Here is a 20,866-nt window from a genome sequence, read left to right as displayed (position 1 = left end):
GTGTGGATCTTAGTTCTAGAAGGCAGATGGGGGTTTGCCAGAGGATCGATGGCCCAGTACTGTGCGAAATGAGCTTGGGTGGAGGTCAGGCTTCATTAAAGTAGAGTGTGGCCCAAGATAGAAGGCAAAAACAGCAAAAGGAAGAGATGGGCAAGCAAGAGATTAGAGCTAACCACCCACCACACCCCACCCACCTTTAGCTTGGTTTTGATGCTTTGCTGCACATTTCCCTCATTTAATCCTGTCTGCCTATATTTAAGACCATAACCTAATTGTACTTATGTTTAACTGCACTGTTGTTGCCATGTTCTCTGAAGCTCTTTCCATCTGCAATGACTCCTTCCACCTCCAGAAGTGCATCAGCAGGAGGCATCTCTGCTCTGCATACCTGAGTCCACTTCCACTCCTTTAAAACCATGATTCCCCACTGCTTCTCAGCAGTGGAAGGTTTAAGGACACAAATGAATAAAGGGAAATAGATCACTGCTTTATCTTGTTTTTGAGGTATGATAACATGATGACACCACCTCTGCTTTACTGCCTCTGGTGAGCACTGATGCTTGCAGTACCCTAAGGTCAAATCAGGCATTGATTTGTATATATCCAAGAGCATTAGGCAGTTACCTGACTTTAGCTTTTCTGAATGCGTGTGCATGTGTGCAAGTGTGTGCGAGCGGACGTGTGAGTGTGCGAGTGTGTGGGCACAAGCAGGGCAAGGTCAATAGGGAAGGGCCAGACGCTAACCCAGCATGCAAAATGTGCAGAAATACTAAATATCAGGCTTGGCTAACCCACTACCTCTGCACAGACGTAAGCACATAAGCCCATGAACACACACACACACACACATTAAAGATTAAAAAAAAAAAAAAAAAAACACTGAAAAGAGAAATCCCAAACATTATATGGAGATGCACAAGCAATCCTGAGTGTTCCACAGTATGACAGGAGTGGAAATGGGATCTCGATCCCCCACCTTTATATATTATTGCATACTCATTTTATTCTGAGGATGACACATATGCCTATATTATACTATAGTTAAATTATATTTGCATTTATACATATATAGCAGGCAATTTATAGAATGCATCTGCATGACTTCAGAAAGCTGGGGAGGGCTGCGTGTTTACATACGTGTGCAGTACTCACATCCATCATATATGTCTGTAGGGATGTGCACACCAGTGTGATTGTATGAGACGTGGCGGTTTTTGAACGAGGGGTCCTCTTTAAATTCCGGCCGGATTCGGTTTCTCCTCCTTTCTGTCTCGTTAGCTTCAAGCTGGAGGTGACATAATACTGCTTCTTTAATGCAGACAATGACATCAGCATTAAAATCGCAAACCACTCAGAGTTAGCGTGAGAGAGCCATCGCTTCCCGTGACACGTTAGCATGCGGGTGCATGACAAGAAGTAGAGTTCAGCATATCTGCATCTGTTGGACACTCATTAGCTGCTCAGAATAGCTCTCACAGCTTCTAATTCAGACACGCTCGGGCTGTGCAACCTCCCAGCTCATCAGTCTGTTTCAGATTCGACGTCAGCTCTCCCCATGCTGCCCCCCCTTCTCTCCATGCTAATTGGCAGGTGTGATGTATGGCTTCTGGCAAGAGTGCATTCTGTAGACTGAGGGTCACAGTGATTCAGGATGTGCAAAGGATTTTCAGTGGCTCTTCTAGGCGCTGCTGAGCTCAGATCCATATGTCATCACACCAGTAAGGAGAAACAGCTTGACTAATGAGCTGGGAGTGTATATGATATTTGACTTAGCGTTAAGTACAAAAGACTCAATTGTTTAATATTCCAAAGGGACTTTTCACTTTCTTTAATGACCTCAACTATTGCAAGTATTAAATAGATCTAGGGGAGCGCGCCTCAGGACTTCTGGTGGTTATCATGAAGAAACAAGAGGTTACAGAGGAGCATTTACCAGAAAAATGTACTTACATTGTCCTTGGCATTATAATAAACTATGTCATCCTCCTGTGAAGAAAAAAAACACAAGGTTTTCCATTACTAGGCTTCCATTGAGGTCAGTGTTTCTCCTGTCTAATATGCTGTTCTTTTTTCCACACAAGCATGTGAATAGATGAAGCATGCATGTGCAGGCAGCTGATGCACACTTCAGCATCCTTCAGCTGGTAAACAACACTGCATATCATGTGACCAACAAGGCAAATGATGGAGACATTGATGTAACCCATCAACAGTTAAACAGTCTAATAAAATAAAAGCTAAAATTACAGAACCATTTGGAAGAAAATGGATGTGTGACACATTGGAGGCATTTAAAGTGAATATTCATAAGTTTGTCTGTGTAGGTGTGAAGTGTAATTTAAAAATAAATTTATCTACAAGAGATATGCAAAATGCGTGTTCCCATAAATCATATTTTCAGGATTAGGCACAGCATGTGACAAGTGAAATCATATACATGAAGCTGCAAATGACTGGTAGATGAATCAGACACACACACACACACACACACACACACACACACACACACACACAAACACACGGTCATTTAGGGTCATTGTCATCTTAATTTTGCTATTGTGGAAAATGTTAGCGTGCAGATATTTTATACAAACAAATAATTTGTGACCGATTTAAAATTTGCCCCAAGATCTAGGATTCTGCTAAAATAAAAATTAGATCAAAGGAAACACAAAGTTAACCACAGTGAGTAGAACTGAAGCATCTTTCATGGCATCCAATCTTGTTAATGATGCAACAGAATAACCTTATCAGTTACTTACTACAAACTCATCCTTCCATTCATGCTCCATCTGGAAGATCTCTGCAGCACTTGCCAGAGCCTAAAAAAAGAACAGAATTAAAATGAACAAAACACTCCTACACTGGGTTTAATTAAGACCCTGATTCGGACAGTAAATGACCTGAACACATGTTGCCTTATGCCGCGTTTTGTAAACCAAACTGGCTTCTGATTTGATTATTGCCCTGGTTGTGAGCTCCTATTCTCTGTAATACTCCCAGAATTGAACAAATGAATACGTGCCAATGAATGAATCCAGGCCCGTAATGCAGTGCTCATAGTGGTCAAGACAGACTGGATGGTGCTCATCTCTTCTACTGTGGATGGTGGTGTGTAAGGTTCCTTTGTGGAGTTTTTGCTTAACTGTCATCCTCAGGTAATGAGCTATCAGCACAGTGAATGCATGCTTCTGGCAGGCAGGTTAAGAGTACAAAGCCAGTGGTTTGACAAGTCCCTGGGCTCTCTTGCCTAGAAAGAGCGAGGTGCTCAATGTAGGAGATTCAGAGAAGACAAGGAGACTAGTACAGTTTACATTATATGACTACTACTAGTTTGCCCTCAGGCGAGCTATCTGGCACCCACTCCAGTCTTCCCGTACCCTTATGCAGTTAATGAGTTCACTGGTAGTGGTGAAGCCAGCGTCATTTCTGAGCACTTCCACTAGCATCCTTGGTTACCCACCACAGATCTTACTTCCATGACTTGGTTCCCATAAAAGGTCTTGGTTGGTTGTAATTTCAGGGTGGGGTAGACAGTGTCCTAGTCCCATTCTCCATGCTATTTTGTGGCTCAGGTGAGGTAGATCTCCATATAGTTGGGAATCTGGCACACGGTCTTGCCATCTGATGTTGCATATGATTATGAGCATTTTTGCATATTGTGCCAATTAGGGATTTCTCTAATGATCTGATCAAGGTCAAGCTCTCACATCCATAAAGTAATATGGCTTCAACTGAGGCAGTAAAAAAATTACAGCTTTACTTCACATGGTATGTTAGAGTTCCACCCTTTTTCATGCCTTTAAGAGCTTTCTGTGCCTGTCCCTTTTGAATTTAGATGTCTTATTCAGGTGAATTTATGCAGGAGCCCAGGTATTTGAAGTCATTAACTTCGTTCATCAACTTGTCCATCCATACTTGTCAGAGGACTATGAAGTAAAGGAAAAGTGATTGCCTTAGTCTTGCTAGCATTGATGCACAGGGCTACATTTCTGCACTCTTCCTCAAGCTGATACAGCAGTTCTTTGGCTTGTTCCATGGCGTCAGATAGCAAGCAGATGTCATCTGCAATATCAAAGTTAGTAAAAGCAGTATCAAGATGCCTACTCAATCTCCATGGGTTGATGGTGAGCCCCAGATCTGTCTCTGTACCCCTGATGCGATTCTAGTACTATTATGAATAGATATGCTGCTAATGTGTCTCCCAACAGAACTCCTGCTGATATCTCAAACTCATCTGTTTCTCCAGCTGTATTAATTACACATGCTTGTTTTGCTGTATATCATCTGGGTGGCTTTAAATAGTTTTGGTGGACTATCATAGTCTTAGTATGCTCACTTTACCACAATGGATACTGCCAAATCCCTTCTTGAAGTCAATAAAACATAGGACTAGAGTGAGATTGTTTCTCTGTATCTCTCAATAATCCTTCTCTGTGCCACTCTGAATCCATTTTCATTGTCCCTGAGGTATGTGCCTATTTTGCTTTTTATTCTGTTCAGGTTCATTCAGTTCATTTTTTCTTGTTACACTAGTTAGACTGACTCCACAGTAATTATTGGCTTTGGAAAAGTCTCCTTTAGGAACTGGTATTGTTATTACCATATTGTTACTGGTATGTGTTAGACCTCTTTCAGTGTTCAGATCCTTTAACTAAGACCCTATTATATATTTCTGGGATAAAATGGTCCAACTCACACTTATTGATTACATAAGCAGGTACATTTCCTTGTTTCAAGGATGATTTGACTTTTTCCAGCTCTTCTTGAGTGAATGGCCCATCATCTATTCTCAACCACAGTGGCGCAAACGGAGTACGTTTTTAAAGTGGTTGAACCAGGTCTTTGCTTCTTATTCAGCACTCACACCATGGGTGTGACCGCCTAAAACTTTCGGTCGCCTACTCCTCAACAACCTACATTGCCTCCTACCTTTGGCACTACTGCATGCTTCTTTCACACATGAAGCCATGCTCATCGTGTGTCCTATGTACTCTTGCAGAGGTAAGTAACTCTTGGTTCTCTTGCCAGCTCTTCGCATTTATCTTCTGACAAGCTCCCTCCCGCTCTGGCTGCAATGACACAGGGGTGGCCAGGGCTCATTGGATGCTGCTTCTTCTCTCTCTGTGGTAGATATGGTGCTGCAGCTACCTGATGTGCTTCTCCAAACTTTAGATGTTTTCTTCAAATATTTGGAAGTGATTGTGCACCTCAGTAGTATATCTGGCTTGTAGCTCTGGTGATGTTTAAAAGACTCTCCAGTCATATTGAGCCTTTGCTTTGAATTTAGGAACTCAGAGGCTATGATCGATTTTTGCGATTACAGCGCTCAGGTCTGAGGCTACTGTTTTAAAGGTGTTATTTGCTTCTGCGTTGCAGCTTGACTTTCTTTATTTGTCATATTAGCATGCAGTCAACTGCCCAAGGTCACTAGTGCCAGTCTTTGAATGGAGGCCCTTCTTGAAATCATGTGTTGAGGTATGTTTTCAAGAAACGTCTTGTTCCAGTTTGTGTGCTGGTGGACTGTGAAGCGAGCATCTTCTGGACTTAATCTAGCACTTAACTCCCCAAGAATGATCAGGATTATGTGCTGGTACAGAGTACAATGCTGACCCAAGGTCATCATAGAAAATTTCTACTACTTCTTTTGGGTCTGTGTGTGTCGGTGTGTGTATAACTATAGCAGTAGTTACCGTGTTGCTTTTGATCTCAGCTAACAGGATGCAGCTTGTACATTTGGGAACATATAATGTCTAAGATCTAGGGCTTAACAGCAAACCCACACCACCAACTGAAGTTGTCTCACTTCTCCAGTCTGATGACACAACAAAGCAGTGCGATCCAATTGGTACTCTAATACATCAGGTTCCTTAAGGACTCCATGTTCCCGAATTCCTGTAACATCAATGATCCAGATTTGACAGCAGTGAGCCAGTACTTCAGCTCTTGTTTCTTCTCTCATACTGTTAGAACATATATTGCTTTCCTTCATTGTATAAGAGCATTGACACACACACACACACACACACACACACACACACACAGCTGATGGCTTATATGCGTGTACATAATTTTACAGGTGTCCCAGTGGCTCTTCCAAGTGTTCTTGGTTGTAATGGAAGTAAACCTGAAAGCACAGTGCAAAGCAGACTTGGTACAATATTGGCCTGGCGCTGGCTCTACTACGCAGCATTGCTGACGTTAGCTTACAAACTGTGGTCAAAGGGAAGAGCAAGGTGGTTCCATCTGAAATGGTGATCGTGTGACTAACCTAACCATCTCTCTCTCCTACTCCAGCCAGCTTTGGAGTCTTGGCGAGAGGCCTGTGCTGACGTTTGGTAATTCAACCGACTCATGTGTGCCCACTACCAGCCTGCTGCTTGTATTAAGTAAACGCACCTCTGTCTAGCAGCAGGACTGGTGTCCGCTGTCTCACATCAGCAACAGGCAGACCGGGAAGACATTACAGACAACATTGATTGATATATACCTGTAGAACAGCAGTCAGTACAGACCAATGCTATGCCACTGAATCCTATCTGCCACAACCATTTGGCAAAACCATGCAATGACAAAGCTGTGATGTTGTCTGAAGTCATTGTAGCTCCTGACATTTGTGGTGCAATCTCTATACATAGATAGAAAGCTTTGAATCAACAAACTCTAATTAGTTAATTACCATCTACACTTCAGTGTGTTTTAACAAAGAATGCCTGAATGTCCTTCTGCTAAATGCCCTGAATGCCAAATGTACTACATTCATTTGTACCAAGCAGGTTACTGCCATATTTAGGACTACTTGCTTCAAAAGCCAAGTATGAACTTGGAGAAAGGGTTTGAAATGTTTACATTTAATTTTTTGCATGGCCTGTTGCAGTTATAAAATACACAACATAAGTGGTTCTGAAATATAGCATGATATATTGACATGCCATGACTTATGAACTATGGCTTTTAAGCCAAAAAGCCTTATTTTGCCAAGCATAAGGTTTGGAACAGCATTCTACAGTAAAGAATGCCATTTTCAGTATTCCTCTGCTACTTTTTTGTAGTTTTGGAATGTCCATCCAACATCTCTGTTTATCAAGCGCTGTTCTAGCACTGCATATATTAAAAATAAATTTAGTGTAATTTTAGTAATTGTAATAAATTTTACACACACACTTTAAAAAGAGCTACGTTGCATGTAGTCACTGCTGCATTTATTAGACAGACAGGTGTGTGTTGTATATAATTAGAAACCGTAACAAAATGATTTACATGTACAGTTTGTTAGCCACCCTTTACTCTGTTCATCTCTAGTCTGTTTCGAACCACAGGACCACTGATGACTGGAAATGATTTAGGAAGGCAACCCAACTTTAATGCTAAAGTTACTAATATGGAACTGGCATGGTTGTGGGTGTTAGGCTGGTGCAGGTTTATCAGGCCTAGCAAGGTTGCAGAAGGGTTTAAACAGGTGTTATAGTTGGGATGAGAGTGGTTTATAATTTTAAAATATTCACGCAACAGTGGTCAGAAACTTGGCGAGGAAATAACTAAGAAACTGTGCATGGCAAATGATGGGTTATAGATTAAACAACTACTGGAGAGCCAGGTGAGTATTTATAAAGTGCCTTTTTCCTTCCATTTAAAACATTCAGAAAACATTCTCAAGGTCACACATTCTTTTCAGCAGGCTCATTCTTTTCTGTTAACACTTGTTCTCCTACTGCATCTACACAAACTGCTCCAACAGGCACACACACACACACGCTGGGGGTCTGGGCTAATATCCAATAGTCTTCACCTCCTCTGCACAGTCTGGGAGAGACTAAAAATACACAGCAAAATGGCTCACAAACACACACACCCCAATATTATCAATCACAGTACTGTCTTAAAATATTGATATCACAAAATATAACATTTGTGTGTGCTATGAGCATTCCGGCTTCTCATTTACATAATTATTTATATCAGACGACTTATCTTCCAAACATTATTTAAACCATATCATTAAGGAGTCACCTGCTGTCTGTTCTCAGACAGCTGCACTGTATTTGTGAAAATGTATTTCAAGTATCTTTGTGATCTTGTTCCATTGTAGAGAACTGATTATTAAGCATATTCCTTCAACAGTTCTCAGATTTACCAAATTTGCTGGTTGTACCCATTCCCCAAGTAAAGAGTAACCAAGCAGCCTTTTCGTAGTGTAGCATTAAACTTGGCATAAAAGGCATTCCCTTCCTAGTGACTTGAGGGCTCTCAGTTATCAAGACACATTAAAAGATGATCAGAATACAGGGATCTAATCAGAACATGGGTTTGTATTCTCCTCTTTAATTAGCAATTTACATTACTAGGCACTTTGTTTTACATTTTGTATTTATTCATCTTATTTTATAGCCATTTATACTTTAATAAAAATTGAAATAAAACTATTAGAATAAATTATTATTGACATCAATTTTGTATGCATTTATAACAACCCCACTTATGAAATAAGACCATATAAATTGTTAACACACTTCCGCCCACAGACAACTGTACTGTAAAACCTGGTAAAGGGTGGAAAAAGGAGGGAAAATAGCAGGATGGATCCATAAAAGCCACACATCAGACCACCCAGATCATGCTGTTACAATACCGGTGTGTAGAGCTATACATTAATGGCAAATATGATGATATTTCCATAACAACCATTCCCATGTCAGTGTTATAAAGCCAATAGTCTTTATGAACTCTGGGAATAGTCCTTGAGAATTAGGATGGAAACCCAGGCTGAAATATGACACCCTTCCATTGCACAGCTAATCAGAAATGAGAGGTTCCAAATAAACAAACATTTTGTTTCAGTTGCATCATTACTTGATGTCGATAACAAATAATATTAGTCACTCCCCCCTAAAACATCACTGAGCACATTTGATCTTACAATTATTATAGAAGTAAATTCATCTCAGCACATCACTTAGGTTCTAGGCAACAATTTTAGATAATCCTAAACATACATTATTTGTATTTGTAAAAAAAGGTGTTTATTTTTTTTTTTAAAAAATCAAATTTTCTTGAATTCCATAAACATTCAAGGCCATTAACTAATTCTATTTATTTTTACAATTACAGCACACTGTTTTGGTGTGGTGGTGGGTGAGGGGGAAGTGTCAGGGATTTAAAATATATTTAAAGTATTTGACCAATTTTATTCCACAATAACATCTGCAGGTTCAGAAGCAAAAAGTAGGCTACAGCAGTGCCAGCATGTCTGTCACTTAGCATGGCAGCTACCACCCCCTTCAAATCAAACTGATTACAGTTAGCACAGTCGAGTGAGTCAATAAGCATGGTGGGGTTTCATCAATACCTTTATTCCAGTTTAATCCCCCCAGTCAGGGAGAAAGAGCAGGTTAACAGAGGGGAGAGCTGTAAAAAGGTAAAGGGACATTATTTTTAGGACAATCGGACATTAGCTCCACTGCTAATGCTTGACCAATCAGCATGCATGCTATAAACACCAACAAAAATAACAAGCAAGTTTGTAAACTCTAGATCTGTTTAAAATGATAAAACTACTGCGTTTGCACTGAAGGGGAAAATAACACCCACACACTCGTAAAAATCCTCCCTGCAGCAGTTGAGAGGCTAAGCCTTTGTAGATGCTAATTTAAATTCCGGTCAGGTTCCATTCATTTAAAGTATAAAAATTCAAGCCAGGCTCTTAACATAAAGCTTTATATATTCAAAACACACTTGAAGCACAGAGAAACCCTCAGAAGCAGGGAGGATTGAGATCAGACCTGCTTATCCCTGTTGCAGGAATATCACTCATATCAATCCTTAATTATCCTAGCTACACTGAGGCAGGATGAACGACGTTTCCAGGACCAAGATCAAGCTGGCGCATTCATCTTACAGTAACGTGCACCAACTCCCTCCTAAGTTCACCTCACATGTGCCACTTGCACATTTGACTGCCTGCTAGACGCACTGCCTCCACCGACAGTCTAATTTATTACAAGCAAATAAGACCAGAATATCACATCACATCACAAGAGTAAATATCAAGTTGTCTGTCATTTGTGTGTATGCACAAATGTATGTATGTGTGTATTGCTTGCACAGCTGATGAAAGGACCTCTTGATAGGACAACTTGATATTTACTCTCATGTTTATTACCTAGATATAAAAGAGTGTGACTTTAAAATACAGTTGCTCCATTGTTCCGAGACAAAACCCCAGACAGTGATGTGACAGAGGCCATAAACTAAGCAGGGCCTGAGATATGCTGCTTTCAGATGAGAGACTTTGGCTGAGCAATGTCATTGAGTTAGAGCAGTCAGTCATAAATCCCATTTGCTGTGGGTTCCCAGAGCGGAGCGTGCCTTCATGAATGATTCAGACGTGCGTGTGTGTGCACAGATGATGACGTCCCCGGGGTCGCATACAGGGCTATGCATTGATATAAGCAGGGGCATGGGCTCAAGATCTAGATCAGACCTCACAAACACAAGGCTACAACTTTTAATGGCAGTGACCAATGACCACATTGATATCTAATCCAGTTCTGTGCAAGATCGCAAAGTGCAGAAAGCACTAATAAATGAAGAAAGGGAAGAAGATAAACACCCAGGAAAGACATGCAATATGATCAACCCAGAATTCCAAATGAAGGCATGTGATAGATGCCAGACTGGATTATTGCACATTCCATAATCAGGAAATGATGGGATGGAGGGCGATTTACCCAATCAAAATAATGAGAGTTCACCAACTGCTCTCATATCACTGTTTAAGATCGACCAATTATGCAGGGGAGGGAAAAAAAAATAATTAAAAAATCAGTCAAGACCAAGGAAAGCAGCAGAAGATGAAATGTTCCAGGGCGATCCTCAGCCACTGTCAACAAGAGGTGCTTTAAAAATTGCAAATGGGAAATTCAAATAACCTCGTGACCTGAAGCGTGTGGTAATTATGGAAATGAAAGCGAGGAGAGAGGTTGTGCCTCTAATGTGGCTCAGTCCCGCCTGGGGCTTTCAGGCAGACGACAGCCTTTCGTTAGGAGTGGAGTTGTTGCACTATTTGCCTCTTCCCTAGAGGAGGTTAGAGGAGTGATCCAGTTACCTGCCAAGTATTACAGCTGGCTCCATTATTTACCATGCACAATCGCTAAGCACAGCAATCAGCACCAGGCAAATGCTAATTGGTGGGGGGGGGGGGGGTGTATTCAGTTGGCCAAATTATGTCTACACAATTATTGAGACATGCAATAATGTTATTAAATGTAGGGTATCAGGGGTTCATATATGGTAGCAAAAACAGGTAATTTGTCATTTTTACACTGACCTGAGGAACTCTGAGTTTGACTCATATTATAACTGCTATAAAACAGTCAAATAGTAGTGGGATGACAGAAGTATTGCAATGTTTGCATGAGCTATATGATCACATCTTAGAGATTCAGGGAAATTGTCACATGGCTATGAACACAGAGCTGCAAGACTCATCCAAGTCCCCTTGCCATTTCCTAATCAGAGAGCCTGCAGCTACGTTAACACTCACATTGCCATTGACCACCCTTCCTCTCTGCCCATAGACTCTCACCAGGAGACGGGGACCTCCCCTATGCATCGCTGCTGAGGTCAACCAGTCCACTAGGTTGGAAATCAATTCACAGCACCCGACATCCTGCATCACAATACGCCAATTTGCTTCCGTGGATCTCTCAGCTGGGGACATTAACTTGTGTGATACCGCTCCATGATCAAAAACAAAAAAACAAAAACAAGTGTTTAGAATCATACTGATGTCCCCATTATGGAAATAAGGATCGGCATGAAAGGATACTGACCTGTTGAGAACAAAACACCCAGTAACTCCTGCAGTAATGTGATGATCAATAAGCCAGAAGTAATTAAACTAAAAGTTAATTTGGGTATCAGATTCAATATAAGTGCAATGGAGTATCCTAGTTGTATACAGTACACTGAAGAGATCAGAAAATGTACAATGCGTGACGAGCAGCAGGGAAGATGGCTCCAGAATTTAAAATGTGTAGCAGACAGGAAGTGATGAGAAGCTAAGGGAGCAAGAGGAAAGAAGGCAGAGTAGGAAGGAGAGAAGACGAGCGGGAAGCAGGATGGGGATGTCTCAGATGGAGCTCCCGGCCTGTGGATGTCTCCCACACAGCAGGCTGGGCGTGCAAAGCCCCCCAATTTGGTGCATCTGCCAAAAGGCTGAATAGGGGTGCATTAGAGCGGGAGGATTTATCGTGTTGTGGCTGGTCTAACAGTACTCTAGGGACATATTCACTCCTTCCAGTGGCCTTTCACAAAGGCCAAAACACACTGGCAAGGACAATAAAGAAGCCACGGCTGGCCGCTTAACACTCTGTGACGTGTGTGTATACTCATTCATCTAATGGGCGCAAATCCCTTGGGAACGCTTGGAGAGTTAGAGAGCGACTTTGCACACGTGCAGTGGCTCTCACCCAGAATGAGACTTGCTTCATCCAACCCCAACCCTAACTACCTGACCGAGTGCTCTAAAAGTTCCATGCCTGCATGAAATGGATGTATTCTTTTATAATCTAAGATACATCAGCTTCATTTGGAGACTCAGCTTACTTGAATGTTTTGACTCAATTGCTTCCACTAAACAGTGTCATTTTTAATGGCATAGCTGTAAATCTAATACATTTTACTATTTTTGCAGAATATTAATGGAGTTCATTACTAAAGAACAGCAAAAATAATGAAATAAAACATACATCAACATATGCCAGGTCTCCATCTTGCCAAATAATGTAAATTCCCACTTGTAGTAATTAACAGTGACATAGGTAGAGAGAACCAATGAGGCAGTGTGGAGGAGAACATCAGAATAATAAGAGTATCATCCAGCTGCCACATGGATCCCTATGGTCTGATTAACAGTCCTCAGCGCATGGTCTTGTTTGATGTGAAAGACTTAGGCCCAAGCACGGACAACAGCCTAGGCTAAATCTACTGCCTGAATGTGCCTCTGGCAAATCACATTTCATCAAGGCCAGTGGAATACTGTCATCAGTGCTAAATTACTACGCGAGGATCCAGCCATTCATTTATGAACAGATCGGCAGAACAAGTCATCTCTGCAAATCTGCTCCGGAGCCTGGGAATAATGTCCCTAATGGTGTTTGCATTTGAATCGAAGTGGAGGAAGACTTGGAATGAAGCGAGACTCAATTGGGAAAGGCGCTCACCTTCACCATTCTGTGAAGATGGGTGCCAACCTTTGAAAGAGCTGGTCCTGGGCATAGGCATCTTGCTGAAATCTGGCTTTGTGAAAGTGTTTTTTTTTTTTTTTTTTTCCTTTCTTTTTTTTGTTTTTTTTTTTAAATTGAGATGCATGCATGTGCATGCACACTGAAGTGTTTCCCATGCAGCACTGTGCTACGTTACCCTGTGTCAGCTGATGAATCTGTGTGTTGTGCGAGGAAGCTGTATTCTGGGCGGCTGTTTGATGTGAGGGATGTTCACAGCTGCAGCATCTGCTACACACACACACTCTCTCTCTCTCTAATCAGCCCCTACTCATTTCTCACAGGGGCCGACGACACACGCACATACCCACACATGCATGCACGAACATGCGTACATATGCACACTTACAGGCATACATGCAGACAGCACTAAACGAAAGCTCTGCTCCTCACAAAACACACTTAAAATAGATGTAATAATGTCAAATAAATGGCAGTGGAAGGCAGGTTGATTAGATAACCAACAGATGGCTGGAAAAAGATGGATGAGCACATCAAGCACTCTTGTACAATAAAATGTTGGACTACACGTGGGTTTTCAGGTCCACAACTGGGTTCACTAAAATCAGTTTCAACTAGTCTTCAGACTACACCCCATGTTTCAAAAGTAATCTGGTAAGAATGTTTCATCATAGAGATTGTCAGACAGAAAGAACGAGAGCAAGAGAGGCAGATAGAGAGGGAATGAGGGAGAGAAAAAGAGACAGTAAGAGACACACTAAATGAAGGAATGAAAACTAGAATCCCTCTCCCTCACTCAGAGAAGAAAAACCATACCACTACCTTAACCATGCTCTACACTGCTAATTCTATACACTCTTGCTCATACATGTACACACTAATGACTTTCCCTGAATAATTCAGCTTCTAATTGCCTCAAAAAAAGGTACAAACTAACAGGCTGATGCACACATCAATAATTCAGATTTTAATTAACAACACAAACACCTTTGGTGGCCCTTTGCAAACACTACATACAGACAGTACAGAGGGCTAGAAAACAAAGAGGGTGTTTTAAGTGCACTTCCTGTCTTTACCTCCGTCACACAAATACAATTACATTTTCAAAAATCTGGTGCAGACCTAAAGCTATTTCATCATTATACCAACTAAAGCAGAGCAACATATCCTTGATAAACAAGAGTTTTTGATAAACAAGATGTGTTTTCGGCATACCCAACATTCAGTGCATTCAATGTTTTTCCAAAGTACATAAACCTTTGAACCCCAAGCACCAAAAAAAGTCAAGGTGAATTCATTTTGTTACAGATCATCCTGGCACAGAACGGTGACAGGATCTCAAAGCAAATTAGCAACATGAACATAGAGTTAAAAAATAATAATAATAAATAAATAAATAAATAAATAAATAAATAAATAAATAAATAGTAAAAACCCTCTCTCTCAACAATACACTTTCCTGGTACAAGGGGATGATCATATCTCTATTCTGAGAATTCTCTTGCATTCATTATTGATAAGAACATGAAGGGCATGAATAATTCACAATGATTTTTTGTAGATAGCTAGCATATCAAACATACCATTTCCTCAGCGAGATTAAATTCATGTTAACCAGGACTTAAGTAATTGCTATTAAATCGTTAATACATACCCTTATCTGTCCGTCACTGCAGGTTGAATGAGTATGTTTACAGATTGGTCACAAATGTGATCATACTAAGAGAAGTAAAACATCACTTTGCTCAGATCCATGTCGTGAGATTGGATCTCACTGCAAACTGCGGCATTAAAACAAGACACTCAGCTGTCCTTCCTAAAGTGCAAAGCTTGAGATGCTAAGATGCTGAAGGTACAGGGCATCACCCCCAGGGAACTGTCACACAGCGACTCAGCCTGCCTCCAGGCCCAGAATGCAAACCTGTACTTACTTGGCTTGACTTGACGAGGATAACCAGGCTTGACCAAGATAGTAGTTTATTTGAGGCCAATACCCAGTTTAGGAGATCCCTGCACCACAAATTTGAACTACAGTGCCATCAGTCCCAGAAGGTAAAAGCCAGAAAGCACCTCATCAAGAGTGTCTGATGCAGTATTCAGCAGCACTGCGTCTTTTCAGCAGGCTCAGAGGAGAAGACCAAGTGTCAGACTATCATGCAGTGCAGATGCCCAATTATACAGCCACTACATAGCAACAAGCGAAAGAGGCAGCCTGCTATTGGTCTTTTTCGGTAATACATATCCAGGGGCATTCTCAGGAGCAAAAATCAAGCCAATTTGAACAGTTACTTATTCTATCTAGGTATTACTAGACATGTACTGTACTGCTAAATCAGTTTTCTGAGCAGTCACTTCACAGCCCCTCCACCCAAATGTCTGTGTGTGTGCATTCATCAAATGTGTCTCACACCTGCTCCTCATTGTGTCATTAGTATACATGTATAAATGTCTATCGTTTACGTGTCTGTGGTTGTCAGTGTTTGAACCCAATAGCCTGCGTGCTACATTATGTGTGTTATATGTGCAAATAAAACTTGTGTTCTTGTTTATGTGGAAGTGGTTAGATTTGGGCACATATGGTTCTAAAAGACTATGCACAATCATGCCATTTCACACTGTTAGACAAACTAGATTTAAACAAAAAGGTCTTTACATTAGCCAACATACCCATTAACTAAAAGCCCATTTTGAACAGCTTTAATATCAGACTTGGTGCCATCCCACATGTAATGGGTTTATTATGACGCTGATCACTCTACAGCTTATAGAGGACACGGTCCTGGAGACAAGCTTGAAGGTAAGCATTGTCCCAGTGTGTGTGAGTGAGTGATGGCACAGGCTGGAGGCTCGTTAGTTTACCAACAGCAGTGGCCACAGAAAGGGAAGGCTGTTCAATACATCCAAACAAACAGGATCAAAAGAAGGTCTCAGACGACCAGGAACACAGCCAAGCATCCAAAGGATACTGACTCAACAAGCATCCATGTGTGGATATGCTTGTTGAGTATATATATATTATATATTAAAAAAAATTTAAAAAAAAATTTTAAAAAAACCCACACACACACTCCTGGATCAGACTCACACAAAAAGTAAAAAGCACTAGGCCCAGGAACAAAAGCACAAAGACTACATCCAAGCTTCCCTGCTAGCTTCATAACTGCATTAAAACAAAGAAATAAGGTATTAAAAACAACAAATTAGCCCCACTGGTAATCTATTGCATCCAGTTATTTGATAGGTAGCTCTTTGTTGGATAGTTTGCTACTGCTGACTAGGCCACTGGGTAGGAGTAATATAGGTCAGCCAACTGGCAGCTCATAGCAAAAATGTGTGTGTATGTTTGAAGGGCAGAAAGGCCCTGATGAAATGTTGATAGAGCATAAATAAAACAGCTCTCTGAATGAGCACAGAACCAAAAAGACTGCTGTAAATTGATACGGTGAACCATAGCATATACAGGGCAGGGCGGAGAGGACACAATTCTGTAGTATGATGTGTGCGCCATTGCTTTCCTAAGAATAATATCCTGCTAATAATTAGATTATCATTTTAAGTCAACTGTGTTGTGAACATTCTAGCTAGCAGCCAATATTGCAGTAATATTGAAATAACCACATTTCAATAATTAGGCAGAGGAAGAAAAAAAAAAAGTATGGTTTGGAACTTTATCCAAAGCTTTATTATCCGGATTTCTGCAGGAATGGCCACACGTTATACAGTTATTCATTACAGTCATAAGATGAGACAATATGATAATGTACTGAGAAACATGTCCTACATAGTGCTATTTCATGTATTTATTCATTCATTAATTCATTCATTTGTTATTTCCCCACAAGAGTTCTCATAAGTCAAATGAAGCAAACAGTATCATCAGAACATGAGCTTACATAATTGCTCAAGTTAATTTGAGTGTAAGTATTAGGTAATGTGCAGATGTAATCAATCACAGAGCCAATCATAGAAGCTTATGGAATATTCAAGAACTGTGCCAAACTCACTCAGTATGCATACTGTAGAATCTGAAAAGTGGCAGGCATTTCAACTGATGATGAAGCAAAAACATTGCCTTCCCCATAAGAAATCACTAAGCAGCCCTAGCTGGACATCAGCACCAGATGACCCACTTGAGACCTGCCGTGAGGAACAGAGAAAAACATGGCAGCTGAGAAAGGGGAAGCAGGAAGGAAGATGCTACAGCATCCCACTTGTTCTCCAACAGAGCCCATAAAGGTGGAAGAATGTGACAAAACAGATGCAACGCCTGAAATTTACAAGGGGCAGCGGCAGCGAGCAGAAAGCAGTGAGGGACGGGACAAGATGATGGCTGGTGGTGTGCAGAAAAGAGCCCAGGAAGAAAGTGCAGGCAGCAGCTGCAGTGCGTCATCCCAACAGCCAGAGACATAAGAAAATCCAGTGCACAAAGCAGTGGAAGCCCCTCACGAAGGGTGACCTTACATGAGTCACTTCCCAGTGAGCAGAAAAGGCCAGGAAGGGAGGGGAAGCAGAGAATAACTAGAAAACAGCCCAGGATTACAGAAGACGCACCACCTGCCCCAGTAAGTGGATGTCCGCACCCAGGTCATGAAGACGCTTGGCGCGCACACACACAGGGAAGGTGGAAGGGAGGCATGAAGTAGGGGAGTCCTACAGTGAGCTTAGACTACAGCAACAGTGATGGGAGTGGCACAGTGCACTGCACAATACTACCAGGTGCAGTTCCAACAAACTGATGAAACCAGGAGCAGGAAACCGCAGACCTGTCTGACAAGTAAATGCAGCTCTTAAGCCACTAAACAGCAAGACCAGATTTCATTTTTAAGGCAGAGTGTGATCAGTATTAGTCCATAGAGTAACAATTATAATCACCTGTCAGGTGAGGCGATAATTGTTACATCAAACCAATTGAGTGAAGATGAAAACTGCCTAAATAGCAAGATAGTATTCATTGAAATAACTGAAAAAGGTGCCCAATCAGATTAAATCCATTAAAAACAGCACAATTCTCAACTATAATGGAGACACAAGGAATTATGTTACAGCAGCTAATGGAAAGCTGTGAACAGAAGTTGACATATGCAGTGTGCAGAGTTTGATGTTCTGAAAGAGCTCTCCCTAACCCATTACATTAAATTCAACACAGCCTAAACCACTGCCTTCATGTTACAACAGAACACACCAATGGAGTGACGATCCCACAGGCTTTCACATCTCTCACCCAAAGAGAGAAAGATGACATGCTCAACCATAACTTCATATACTATCTCCTCTCTATCCTGCAGAACCATAAAGATGATTACCCAGCCCCACTATACTCGGCAACTCACCCAGCTTTGACCACTTCAGAGACCCCCAGTGCGCACACACACAGGCTACCTCTGCCAACCTCCTAGGTTAGAAGGCTGACATCAGTGTACCAGGGAAAGCCCAGCACATCTGCAGTGGGCACAGAAACAATTAATCTATCCAGTGCCTCTAGTAGTGATGCCAGCTGGCACAGACGCATGCACACACCCCCACATACCTTTGCTCACAACAGTAGCAGGGCAGTGAGAAATGAGGGACAAAATGTGTCCCTGTATGGTAGTATTCTACTCAGTTCTACTCTGTGGACTTACTTCCAGCACAAGAAAACAGCAGTTCCTAAATGTTCAATCATAAATAATGGCCTGAATCTCCCCAGTGCTGGAGAGGACATCACAATGTATCTTAGCATACCATGAGCATCAGCATATTGGTTGATATTTCTAGGAACAATGAGCATTACACCATTTGTCTTGTATTTATCTATTTATTTTACCAAATCACTTGATTTTTTCCCTAATGTTCCTTCCCAGTTTCATTTACTAAACAAACAATCACACACAGACACAAACTCTTTAGAGTTACACTACTGCACTACTTTTTTTTGCTGGTAAATGTCTAATTTATTAATAAACTTCAGGGGGAAAAAAAAAACTAAACGATTTTTTTTCCACAATGTATCAATTATTCCTACCAGTGTCTATAACTGGAGTATGACTGGGTCAGTGATCACTCGTTGCACCCTGTTCCTTCCTCAATACATAGTGATGGTGTTCTTGCTTGTTTACAGTGTTTGTAGTATGTTTAAGTTAATAGCTTTCTCAGGCAGGAAGATGGCGTGAGTGAGTGAGAATGGCTGCACTGTTCTTACCTCCAAGGCCTTTGCTCGCTTCTTTAGAAAGTTCTCTATATTCCACGCTGCATTTTCCACCAGCTTTCCTGCGTTATTCGCTTTCACAGTGTAGTATTTCTGGTTATCCATATAGATCTACAATAACAGAGATGCATGTAAAAATGGCACAATGTGACCCAGGAGTGGTGCTCTGGTAACACTATGAGACTCACTGACTGGGAACAAAACCAAACTCTGCTATCTGCGGTAGATCGTCCAGGTTTGAGGTTTTGTACATCATAGCATGGGAGGGACTGGATAGTCTCAAATCTCCACACAATGGTAACAAATGCATTCCAAAATCACTGCAGACCTAACAACCCTCTTAGATTACACAGGCCATTTTGATTTAATGTGCTAAAGATGATTTTAGGACTACAATATTTTGAGGGAAATCAAATTATTTTTTTCACCAGTCCAAATCTGTCTTCACATTCAATCTGACCACTGCTCTAGAGTACTGCATATATAGAACATCACTGGCACCAACTGGGTTAAAGTTTTAAACCATCTTTGGTTCAGGTAACAGCTAAGAACCAAGTATCTCAGGATGGTTCTAAAAGCTTTCAGATGTAGGTTTTGTCTTGAGCACAATCCAAATCACACTCTTATGCAAAACGCATGCCTGCATGTGTGTGTGTGTGTGTGTTTGATAAAGGAATGAATGCCATAATTTCCAACCTGAACTAGCCTCTTTCCTGCACTAGCTGTGTCTGCCAGGTTGACCACTTCTTGCTGCATCTGATCCACCCATTCTTTTATCCTGCACAGAAAAACATTATACATAGAGTTTATTTACAATGAAAATACAGAACACAGAAAGATAATACTGCGTTAATAAAGGATTCCCCGGCCCTGGACAGCATATGGCAGGCTGGGATCAGGACCTGAATTCATGGCTTGGTTCATGCATTGCATGGCACTCAGGAATAGTAGGTCAAAATGTTGCTCCTCCATCCAAGCGTAAGCATCCACGGAGTGGTAACCAGAAAGGAGTGTATGTGTGTTCTGCCAACCAACCCCCCCTTGGATTATATATTTGCAGTAATGGACCAAAAGATGTTCTTCACATCAAAGTGCCAAAGAGGCAAAAGGTTCAGCAGCCCCATTCAGACACCTCAGATTGGCTCTGCAGAGCCTGGAGAGGCCAAGACCTCACTCTGCTCAGTACAATCACACACACACACACACACACACACACACACACACACACACACACACACACACACACACGTGTATGAGACTTCGTTCAAAAATATTACTGTGGCAATATATTGGAGTAATTTATGAAACCTGTTTAGATTACTGATTTTGTCATTCACTTTAATGGTTTAGCTTTCGCTGCCACAATCCTTTCTGTTGTCATTTACCTAGATATTACATTATGTGGAAGGTGGTGCTCAGTTGCTTGTGTGTATTCTAT

General features: G+C 41.3%; 1 protein-coding gene across 1 annotated transcript in view; it reads right to left on the bottom strand.

Moving 5' to 3' along the window:
- Positions 1-20,866, bottom strand: part of LOC113577182 (voltage-dependent calcium channel subunit alpha-2/delta-1) — a 57,389-nt gene that overhangs the window by 31,650 nt on the left and 4,873 nt on the right. Inside the window, exons 2-6 of the mRNA XM_035525306.1 lie at positions 20,125-20,206; positions 19,423-19,539; positions 2,763-2,822; positions 1,951-1,986; positions 1,153-1,285 (exon numbers count right to left, since the gene is read on the bottom strand). Coding sequence (XP_035381199.1) covers positions 1,153-1,285; positions 1,951-1,986; positions 2,763-2,822; positions 19,423-19,539; positions 20,125-20,206 — 428 coding nt within the window. The remainder of the gene's footprint in view (positions 1-1,152; positions 1,286-1,950; positions 1,987-2,762; positions 2,823-19,422; positions 19,540-20,124; positions 20,207-20,866) is intronic.

The sequence above is a fragment of the Electrophorus electricus genome, chromosome 4, assembly GCF_013358815.1.
Source record: "Electrophorus electricus isolate fEleEle1 chromosome 4, fEleEle1.pri, whole genome shotgun sequence".
Lineage (NCBI taxonomy): Eukaryota > Metazoa > Chordata > Actinopteri > Gymnotiformes > Gymnotidae > Electrophorus > Electrophorus electricus.
Note: the sequence above shows the minus strand (reverse complement) of the source record. Positions and strands in the feature narration are given on the sequence as shown.